The 11,975-nt window shown below is 45.8% G+C and overlaps 1 protein-coding gene across 1 annotated transcript in view; it reads right to left on the reverse strand.

Annotated features, from left to right (window-relative positions):
* The window catches only part of T265_07034 (hypothetical protein), a gene marked incomplete at both ends in the record, with an annotated part of 37,905 nt that overhangs the window by 2,171 nt on the left and 23,759 nt on the right, over positions 1-11,975 (reverse strand). Inside the window, 2 exons of the mRNA XM_009172458.1 lie at positions 287-476; positions 11,007-11,242. Coding sequence (XP_009170722.1) covers positions 287-476; positions 11,007-11,242 — 426 coding nt within the window. The remainder of the gene's footprint in view (positions 1-286; positions 477-11,006; positions 11,243-11,975) is intronic.

An 11,975-nucleotide genomic window follows, 5' to 3' on the forward strand; every position in this document is an offset into this window, starting at 1 on the left:
ATCGGGGCTTCATTGCTACCTAACAAAAACTGTATTTATGTATGCTGCAGCGTGAGGAACAGAACGAGAAAGATAAGGGACCCAACAGTACTAAATTATCCCAAGGATTCAACACAAGCACAACGAACCTGAACGGGAAGTGAAATCATAGACAACACTGACATCAATGACATATCTTCGGCCAATTACATGAAAGGCGGGTGCACGTTGTGGGAAACACCATACCTTTATCAATTTCTTTCATACCCTCAAGGTATACAACACGACATAGACTTACAAGGCTTACCTGCTGGTGGGACTGATGAGAGAATAGCATGTCCGTTGTGGTTGCTGGTAAACCAGAGGCACCAGATTGAGACCCAAGAGAGGAAGAAAAAGTGTCGAAACCCTCCAAATCGGGAAAACTGGGTACAGGTTGGGCTTTAGGTTTTGGACTACCGGCAGTCACGAATTCACCAAAATCGGCATCCAGGAGACTAGAGGAGGGGGAAACAAATGGTTTGGAAAACGGAGAGATTGTGGGTGAATCGGTACAGAGCAGACCAACGAAGAAACCAAAAAGAAAACGTGTTGTTTTCTAAGAAACCAAAAAAGACCTCTGCTTCGCGCAGTCCAATCGTAAATTGACTAAGAGCCCAGAAAATATGCACCAGTAACTGAACAACGATGTCACGAAGAGAGTGAACCTTACGGCGGTGTGCACCTTCATAACTCAGTGAGCCATATTTGAGAGTGTACATGAGAAACAAAGTCTCTCATACCAGGTTAGTCAATGCGTAGAGGTATGTCTAAAATAATCTCTTGGCCCTCAAGGTTGAAAGTTGGAACATGTATGGCAAGCTGCACCCTAAAATGTAAGCTCCTCTAACAGCCTTACCCCGACCAGCACTGACTTGCAATTAGGTTTCCGAACTAGCGGCTCTGGCTGAGGACCTAATCATCCCCTTGCCTAAGTCAGGGGGCCCTAATAGTATCCCAGTCAATGAATTGCGCATTTACGGATAATCTCATGCCACATCCCTTGGTATTATCAGTCAGGTCACCTTGCTTGCTGTGTGTAAACGAAAGTAGGCTACTGCTAAAGCATCCCTTCCACCGATCTCAGGGGGTCCTTGCTTGAATGGTTGCCCACTGACAGTGGACTCTGAGCGGTTCGTTTGGCTACGCCTGTGAGACTATACCCAAAAAGCGCCAATAATCGCTGCCTGTTCATCGTATCTGCTTACGGCCAACAGACTGTAGCTCTGATGCACTCAAATCCAGCTTTTACGACGATTCGAGCACCTTCTTGTGGCGGGCTAAAAGCTCAGATATTGTTGTGATGTTCGGAGAAAAGTATGCAGAAGTACGCGCAGACTTAGCTATCCTCAGACTCAGGTGGGTAGTCATCCCGGACTGGAATCGAGACGCACGGACAACGGCGAAGGTTTGTAGTGGTTATTTGCTGAACACAGGTTGTTTCTGTGTAGTACTAGCTTCCGAAACAACCAAGGCCGCTTAGCCAAATTGTGTCCTCGCATTCAAGCTGACCTGCAACACAGATAGACTACGGTGCCATTAGCTATAGGTGGCGTGAGTTAATTACTGATTGCCGCTCACTCTGGAACACCTATGTGGATTTGTTGTTGCTTCCCGTTGGGCTTTCAGGAATGCAACGTGCATACACCTCGTCTGACCAACGAGAAGCTCTCTGAACCCGATTCGAAAGAAGTCTACCAGAACAATCTATTGAAGTCCCTTTCGGATGAAACGTCTTCTGATGTCCACTCTCACTGGAATGTGCTATCCGCAACCCTGGAAATTGGTGGGAGCACCGTTTTAGGAACGATGAAATGACTTATTTCTGACGGCTTCGGAAATAGGCGAATGGCTTTTGTCCCTCAAGTGTCACAGAATTACCGGTCCTAAAGAACTCCTACCCACTCCGTTGAAAAGTGGAGGTGCCTGTCCAACTTACTAGCCTTTTTCTTGGCAAAAGAGACCGCCCCAACAAATTGAAGTGAGTCGACGGTGGTGTCCATTTTGAAGAAGACTGCTCACAGTGAGAGTGATAATAGCAGAAGAATTAGCTTGACCCCCGTTGTAACCAGGAGAGATGGTTCAGTGGTTATAGAGTGAATTTACTGACAGGAAGGTCCGTGGTTCGAACCTGACCTCTGTCTCTCGACTTCCCATGTCTAGACTTGAACGACCTGGGAGTATCCCAGCCTTCGTGCTTCATTCTGGTAGCCAAGGCAGTAGGGGTCTGAAAAGATTCTACAGCTGAATGATTTTTTTTAACCAAGCACTTCACGCAGCTTATTTTATATCGTCTTAGGAAGGCGTGTAAGGCGGGACTCGAGAACACCAGGCATGATTTCGGCCTGAAAGGGACTATGTGAACCACATCTTCACACTCCGTCAAGTGTTAGAGCACGCCATGCATACAGGCAGCGTAAAATCGCGGTGACCTTTGACTTCAAGAGTACGTTCCAGTCTGTAAAATGGTTAGTTCTTCTCAAACCGCAAACGCAGTAAGATGTGCCTCAAACTCCAATGCTTTCCTAAAAGCGTCGGTGTCCGATAAGGATGTCCACAGATAACATTTCTGATCAATTTAGTTACTGATGATAAAATGAGGCGAATACTGGAAAGCCTCCAAGACCCCGGTGTCCAGATCTCCCCGAGTTAGAACCGCGTCGACCTGGAATATGCAGACAGTTTACGGCTTCGAAGAGCACAAGTGTAACCAGGAGAGCCGACCGACGTCATCCAGTTCTTCCGCACGCACCTCGCGCCCACAAAGCGCAAAGCCACGGTGCAAGATGTAGCCTCTGAACAGACCTCTAAGAATTCAAGGAGTGATATTGGAAGTTGTGGAACGCTATAAATATCTCAGAAGTTGCATTAGTTCTGGGGCTAGTGTGACAGACAAAGTCAGAGCACGAATCTGGAAGACAAGAATTGCTTTTGCCAGTTTCCGCCACGTGTGGTGTCACAAACGCATATCTCTGGATCTTGAGAGGGCGCGCATATCAAACCACAGCACGGGCTGTGACTTGGTCACTTCGGGCGGATGATCCGATACATTTCCAGGTTTTTAGCCGCCGACTTCTCAAAAATATAGCTGGAATCGGATGGGACCAGCGGATTCAGAATAAGCTGATCACATGTGTTCTTGATGAAGCAGAGGGTACTTTGCTGAAAAATGCATCCAAGGCGACTGGGCAACACCTTACACATGACAACCGTTCAGCTGTAGCATTCTTTCGCTACCTAGCTGCCATGCCACCCGAAGGAAGCATGACTGGAATACTGCCAGGTCGCCCAAGCCTGCATAGAAGTCGGAATGCAGATGTCGGATTCGAACAACGGACCTTCCGGTCCGTTTGTGTGTCGACTGACCAACTCAACAGGAGCAGATGCATTAACCGAACAGAATCCATAATGCCAGATGAGTAGAAATCCGATAATACGTTAGTATGCTTTCTTCTACAGTAGCACTAGCCTCGAAAGGATAGCATCTTTTAAAAGGCTGGTATCAGCTTCCGTCAAAACGCCAGATTGATGTGTAAAGCACCTTGGGTGTGAGTTGGGGGCATCGTAAAATCAGACCTCCCCAACGATTCACAGGTAAAAGATGCGAGAATTGAAGCTTAGATCACCAGTTTCTAAAAAGAACGAACTCTGATTTGCTCCCATGCCTAACGGGTCAGGCAAAGCTATGGTATCCTACCCTTCCATTCGTTCTCGTACACTATTGAGGATGACAGTACCGTGATGAGGAAACATCATGTGGTTCGCGGTTTGCGAACATACATTGATTGTTGCTCACGATTGCAGTCGCATAGAAATTTAATCCACATTTGACTATACTGCAGTATTCGCAGACGTGAGTGCCATACAGCGTGGCCTAGAGACTACTCTGAAGACAACCGTCGACAGCATATTCTAGTACCAAGTAGCTGGGCTCACTATCATCAAGAGTAACACCCTTAGCCTTAAAAACAACGCCAATATTGCAGGTCTGTAACTTCAGAAGCAAACATTGAAGTCATCTGAAGAAAGTCTTGTCACAAATTGAAAAACGAAAGGAGGGTGCTTAAGCATACATTCCGAAAACATCACACCGCAAAAGCTCCCAATAATCTAAACAAAACCTGATAAGTTGACCACTGGCACTTGTACACAACTCGATTTCACAGTACATCGCGTCAATCAACAGAGCTAATCCAAAGGCAAAAGAGGTTGTGCAGCTTCCTGCATCTGTTGGTCGTGAGACCAACCGAAGAACAGGATCACAGTTGTCAATTTTTGTAATCGAAAGCGCAAATTATTTTCTGTGAGAAACAGCCAGCTCGAGTAGAGGACCTAAGACCCCTTTCACGTACCACAAGTCCGGCTAGTGTGGACTGGCGACGGTAAATATAAACTGATTTGGTATGCCCCAAGAGGCGCTGTCGCGTTAGAGAACGGTACTGAAGCGCCAGTATCTGCTGCAAGAGTATTGCAGTCCATAGTGATCATGATGAGAGTGTTTCCAGCATAATTTTTCGTGGTTAATCGAGTGTTACATATACCCACGTATTTTTGATTGACAAAAGCTCGATTTTCTCTGCGCAGTTCAGAGAGTCGAAACCAAAGTTGGTAGAAGAGTATAAAGTGAATGACGAAGAATCCAAGAGTGTTTTAAACAACTTTAAAAACCAAGTATCATCCTCTTGTGTTCTACGGCTACTCTATGGGGTTTGCAGTGGTTTCGTCATAGAATGTATGCAGCGTATCAATGGTGGACTGACACCATACAACATCCCTGTCATTCCGCAATACGACTTTCTCTACAACTGTACAGCTGTGATGCACCAATATTCAAACAAAACTATTCAACCTTCCGACTCATGAAAATCATTTGTACACACTAAAGCTGTTATCCACTGAAGAGAGCACCTCAACAGATCAAACAAGCGTGATGTCTCCTTAGGGGGCTGTTAGAAGGCCAGCCTCTAAACGAATAACGATTGTCTTGTATGCTGAAATCTTGTTTCTACATTTCAGCCTCTCACTGACATCCTATTGGAGTGTTAGCTCTTCATATACTTTGGTTCAGTTGAATTCCATATCATGGAATGATCCACTTGTTTGCGGTATATCTTCCTCGAAGTTGTTTGTCTTCTCCACTCCGGTGAACTGACTAGTCTGACTGATACATCACAAGAGGATATAACAGGGACTCAGATGAGAATCAAGACAAGTAAAATGCAAAAGAATTTGCTACTGTTACCCTTCCAGAAGGCCTTAAGTGTCTATCGTATGTTATCAAACGGCACTAGCATGCAGATTCGCCGTTTCTTCCAGTTCAGAAATTTCCGTCAGCGCTGTTTTAATAGTCGTAGCTTAATCGATTTTACCTGACTTATATCATTTGTCCTCGATTCCTGGTAGATATTTTCCGATGAATTCAAAGGGATCATTATGTTTAGTAAGAACGCATATCAAGCATCATAAGTTGACTGTTTTATACTTGTGATGAATATGTGGATGGGTTTTAAAAAATATCAGCCACGTGAAACCTTTTTCAATCTCTTCAGGCTCGTCGGGAATCGAACAAAATTTGGCTCTTTCGTGACCCAACTAGGACATCCGGATAAATTCATATCCTACTGCTTAATGAATGTTAATAACAGTGGCTCACTTGCAACACTAGTTCGGTACCCAGCTGCCATACCAGCCCCAAGGAAACACAGGGACTGAGATATCGTCAGGTAGCCCAAACCTAGACAGGAGCACCCGGAACTGGGTCCGAACCAGCTGCCTTTCGGTTGGTAAGTTCACACCTTAGCCAGCGAGCCATCTCGAGTTCCATGTTTCCTTGAGTAGATCATGGTTCATCCCAACTACCTTAACCTCGTGAGTTGAATCCGCTGTTCTGATTCGTTACCACTTCATTGCGGACCCGCTTCAGCTAGCTAACTCTTGTTATGCTACGAAGAAAGCGGTGAGCAAGTTTTAGGATGTCTTAATAACTACGGATAGGAGGGCTCTTGTCTTGTATACACGGCCAATAAGTTCCAAAGAAACTCGATTCTGATGTCGTAGCGGGCGAACTTTGTCTGTGCCCCGATAATCTATTTGTTGGCATCTCTTGGAGCACTATCACGGTTTATGTAACTGTCAAGATACATGAATCGATAAACAAAACTAAGTCCATTATTCCCAAGGTTCAGAGAGGTACAAAGTGGGAAATCCTGAAATAGGGCTTTACTCACGGAAGCTGAAAAATGCGTGCCGAAATATGGGATAACCTCCAGACAAACGACCACCGAATGAAAAACTGATGTCGTAAGCAGAATCGGAATCCATCAGTCTCTCTCCAAACATGATTTCGATACCTATATTCAAGGTATCTTGGAGTGAACACTTCATGAGAACGTCTATGACAGAACTGAACAAAAAAGCGGAAAGAATAACCTAGAACTCCACTCGTTGTGAAGAAGCTTCTGGCTAATCCGCTGTACACCAGAACACAAGGCATGAGCAGTGTATATGAACTTCACAGGCATCCCAATCTGGTCAAGAACAGAGTGGAATTCTAAGAAAACCGAGATTTCTGGTCAGCGGCATTTAACAATTTAAGGACATGGTCAATGTACCCATTGTTAGGCCTAAATCCAAGCTGATACTCCGAATTAACACCTCACGTGCCGAAGATAGGTGTCGTCGTATGGGGTAAGCCGATAGCCGTGTTACGACAGATGTGGGATGAACCCCTGTGGCTGGAACAGTCGGTTCGGATATTTTTTAAGAAGTGGACCCAATTCTTTGCTACACGTTCTTGCTTCCAAATACGTAGAGACAACCTAGTCACAATACAACTCAAAGATTTCCCTTCCTCTTTGGATAACGCTCAGAAAAGCTCGTCTGACCAGCATTCCAATGGTGTCTCAAGGCAGGAAGGCACAGTAGTACTTTCAATGCTGATGTAAGTTGGCAACATTACGGAATATAGGTAGCTCGGATTCACTCCTTGGTTGTTGTTCTGTTCACCAAGCTTGACAGTTTAATTTCAAACATCTATCTCATCACCAGTCGAGGCGACATCATCAGCGCGGGGTTGAGTGGGTAAATTCCTCCTCTTCCACCTGTGCTTATGCAGTTTCCAAACATTATCTAAGATGAGCGGTTGGTCCTGAGATGGTTTTCACGTAATCTGGTCGGTCAGCTGGAATTTCGTTTCCTTGTATCTGGTTGTTTCGTTGGGCGGCCTTAATTCGATAGTTCCGTTCCTCTATTGTGATTGGGCCGTGTTCTTCGGAGTGGACAAGAGGATGGTCAGTTTTCGATTGGAGGTGTCTTCTAATGAATCCGACTTACAATTCGCTGGTGCGTAGTTGGATACAACTAAGTGCGTTCTCTACCTCAACACGTGAGCTTCCATCTGAGTGGATTGTCAGACAGCACAGAATCGGCTGTTTACAAGTATCCAGTTGAGTAATGCAACCTCAACTCGTGCGCTGAGAGCTGTACTAACACCGGCGCAATCCCCGGCAACAGCGCTGGGATCACCGGGAGTTCAGTCGATAGCTCACGGATAGAGACGGCACCGTAATCACAACAAATTTGATCTTGTATTCCAGTTCCGGTGATACAAAAGATGTCACCTGATAGTGTGTACAGTATGTGCAATAGCAGTTGGTGGCCGACTACATGGTTAAAACGTGGCCAGATTAGTGGACACGAAGCTGTACATATGGATGGCGTGCGATGTATCAAGTCCCTAGGCACCCGAGTGACATGCCTCCGCAGTGATCTAAGTTGGGGGTGATTATCAAGCACAAGAGGCCAAGAGACCAGAATAAAGAAAAACGTTAAAGGTTACAAGCTGCATGTTTTCGCTTATCGGCTCTGCTCTGTGCAGCGAACAAGGTAACCTGGTTGATGCCACGATGCGACGGCCGACGTGATATGAAGATATATTGTACCTGCAAACTTCACGGTCGTATGCGGGATGAGCGACCAAATATGGATGAGGATCCCCGACCAATGCTTTTTGCTTGAAAGCCTAACCGCAAAGCAGCGGTGAAATGGTATGCGCTCAGATTTTAAAGAACCAAGTGCCACACTTGTTTAAACCCCAACTTGATGAACCAGGAAATCGTTTCAATCAATTAACCAACCTGACAGAAAAGAGCCAGTAGAGATTGAATGGGCATCCTGTAGTATAGCTCAATGGGTTACTTAGCTATGCAAACCGTCGCAGCACGATAGGGTCCGGTATCTTCGCGTCCCTTACCTAAATCTACGCAGAAGCAAGCAAAAACTAGGAGCTGATTTGAATGACTGACTTCCTGGACGGCCGCTTCACACCCTAACCGCTGAGTCACCTCGAGCCCAGTCTATCAGTCACGTAAATTGACGGGTTACTCGCTATAAGATATTTTCATTGTTTGGAGATTCGTTTAATCAAAAAACCAAATCGATCAGCCGTAGCACCCTTTCAACGCCTAACTACGATGCAAACGGAAGGAGGCACGAGGACAGGGATACTGCTAGGTTTCAGAAGAGCTTGGTAAACAATCGGTAGTTTTTATTTGGGCAACGTTTCGCTTTTGACACAAAAGCTTCATCAGGCCAAGTGAACAGGTCACCAAATTGGCCAGGTTATAAGACAGACGGGGAACCAATCAGTAAATCCTCTTCAAACTAGATCAGTGTTGAGTGTCAATTAACGGCTCTTGTCGGTTAGTGTGGGTGCCAAAATCTTGAATTGATGGGTTGGAGGGGTTCCAAATTAGTTCCGACCGCTTTTCGTTCCTTAATCTTACAACTCAGGGTGCTTCACTTGATGATTTACCTCAGGTGCCGCTGTTAGATTTTCCCTGATCAGTGTGGGGTTGTGAGTGTTCCGACAATTTAGTTTGAGGGGGGTTGATGTCAAGTGGACTTCAGATGATGGCCACTCTTACTTCTGATGACCGCACACCACCGTGTCAGCTCGAGCGACCCAAGACCGTTCTCCACACGCTAGCCAGTTCCACGCCTTCCATTCTGTTAACGCTGGGATGCTTGGCGATTTCTACCGCCTCGGCGATCAGTCTCTGTGACGTGGACCGTAGTCCTCGCCTCAAAACCTCAACATTTTCTAAATTTATTTTGTGTCCCGTGTCGAGTGCGTGTTCCGCAATCGCAGAGTCTTTCAGTAACGCTTGATAATCATCTGCGTTTCTTGGCGGCCTGTTTATTTTTTTACTATGCTCTCCGACTCTGATGTGTAGTTCCCTGGCCGTCTGTACTATATAGACCTTGGTGCAGTCATTACACTTAATTTTGTAGATATAGTCCCTGGTTCTGTTTGCCGGGAGGCGATCCTTCAATTGTACCAGGGCAGAGCGCAGAGTGTTCCCCCTCTGGAAAGCTACTCTTATACTAGCCGTGTTTAGAATTCTTCGAATTACCTCCGATGTCCCTGGTTTATATGGAATAACAGCTGCCCCGATCCATTCCCTGTTGGGTTTCGCTACCGGTACCAACACCCTTCGCAACTGACGCCTAATCAAGCTGGCTGGATATCCACTAACCCAAAGTTTGCTCTTTACCTCAGTTTGGGCCGCTGTCCGATCAGCTTCTTCTGCGCACAGGGCCCTTACACGCCTAAACATTGATGAGGCAATACTGCTAGGTTGTCCAAGTCTAGGCAGGAGCAGTCCAGATGCTGAGGTTGCGTTCAAACCACGGACCTTCTTGTCCATAAGCTGGCACCTCAACCACCTTGCCTTCTTGAGCTATCTCATTTGATGGTTTGCATCAAAATGATGTTCTGTGGTGACAAAAGAGCCTAAGCGTCTTGTCGTTGGCCAACGTACGCACCACCTTCCGTTGTTTGTGGTAGGCAAGTGTCTACAAAAAGCAGTTGATACACTCAAGCCAATCATATTAATCTGAACGTAGTGACAGCTTTTGAACCGATCAATGCCAAGTGTGGTGAACTAATTAGTCGTCCTGGATGATATGGGGGGCCGGAACCAGTTGAATCGACCGCGCTTGGAGTCAGAAAACCTACATGTGACTGCACATCGGATAAATTACCGCAGAAAATGCACGAGAAGCAGTAGCGTGCCTTGCACTCCTTGTGGATGGTTTTTGGAATACGTAAACTTCAGCACTCAGATGCATGTTAGACAAATGAGGCTGATGAGTTGCTGGTCGCTTCCGAAAGGATCTTTGATAAATCTTCGCTTTACAACTAGTTCTGAAGCGGTCTTTAAGAAGTTCTAGGATTTTATACAACTATCAAGGAATACCGAAAAGTGGTCTTGCCAGAGGGATGGTGCATCAGCAATAACACCGGCTCGATAGGTACGCGGAGTAGGGAAGATAGACGGGCGTCCGCCAGTAAGGCAATGCATCGAACGACGTCAGTGAGCGCGTATTTTAAGGGCTTAATGAAGAACATAACGAATTATTCATTAGTGATGCAGCAGAACCGTTAGCTACAAGATACAAGCCAACTGTTTCAGCAGTGAAATTCCGATGGTTGGTCATCATTCTTTAATAAATAATAATAATACAACCGCCCAGCTGTAACACCCTACTTGTGCCTGGCAGCCATACCACCCGAAGGAAGCGCGAGGGTTGAGATACTGTCAGGTTGCCTAAGCCTAGACTAAAGCCGTCGAGATGCAGTGGCTGGGTTCGAACCACGGACCTTCCGGTCAGTAAATTCGAGTTTTAACCACTCATCCATCTCGAGCTCCATAGTTCTCTAGAAAAAAGGGATAAGAGAGGTAATGAGAAAATGTTTGACAGCCAGGCGCTCTCAGAGAAACATACGTTCAAAAGTACAGACACAACTCTAGGCTTATGGATAGCGTAATCTTAAGGTAAGCTTTATTATGCTGGTTCCTTGGGTACTTCTTAGACAATCAGGGGAACCAAAGATTTGCGGCACCCGATAAATTCGAGAAAGGTGATGTAAACAAACAAGTGATTTCCTGATATTGCAGCAAAAAGCGAGCCAAAATTGGATATACCTGTTGGCCACGTGGTCAGTATGGCGTGGTGCTTGACCAGAAGAACTAGAAGGCCAAGAGGCATCAGTCACATTGGAGATGTTATTGGTTGGCCAGGAGGTAGGACCGGGTGAAGAGCCGAGACCCAATAAGTCAACGGGCCCAGAAGTTGTGGGAATATTAGATGCACGAGCATCTTCCCAAGACCCAATCAGATCGACAGGTGGGCAGGTATTCTCCTCCATCGTGGTTTGTAGCTAGGATACGGAGATAAGAAAACAGCAAGTTCGGTGAGCGTCCCAGTTGATGGACATTCTACATCGGTCAAAGAGTAGCCGTAAGGGAAGTCATACATCTAGTCAACACTAATAAGTTGAAAAAAGAACTGAATCTCGCAGGAACGAATATGCGAGCGAAAAATGTAAGCGTGTAAGAAGTGGGACAACAAGCCTTTGGTGGGCAGTACATAAATGAGGTGGGTAATGCAAGAATTGTAATTAAAGGAAGGCTTGGTCAAGAAATGTGTGTTCTAGGAATCCCTGGATGAATTATTTCTCCCAAGCACTAGGTGAGGCGCGCTACTCAAGCACTTCCACCAATAGTAGCGTATGCAAACAGCACTTTTCTTCCAGGAACAAGTGTTGTGGGTGCTCGGATTGTGTCTGTCAAAAGAGAGAAGTTTTTCACATCTCATATCCTTAATTGGTGTTCCGATGCGTATATCAGTAGTTCCCCCTCCGAGAGAATCGGTCCTTTAGGGTAGTCTTATAATTGAGCAACAGATGTAGCATGAAGCGAAACGCTGCAGTCAAACTGTACACCACGTAAATAATTTTATGGTAGGCGGTATTAAAAATGGCATACAATCACAGCGCGTATACTTACTTTATGGATGTGTGATTTGACCTGTTCACTGGGCTCAATTCTCGATTCGAGTGTGCTCTTCCGAATATGATCAGCGTTTCTTCGTGAGCGTTGTTCACTTACACC

This window comes from Opisthorchis viverrini (assembly GCF_000715545.1).
Source record: "Opisthorchis viverrini unplaced genomic scaffold opera_v5_158, whole genome shotgun sequence".
Taxonomy (NCBI): domain Eukaryota; kingdom Metazoa; phylum Platyhelminthes; class Trematoda; order Opisthorchiida; family Opisthorchiidae; genus Opisthorchis; species Opisthorchis viverrini.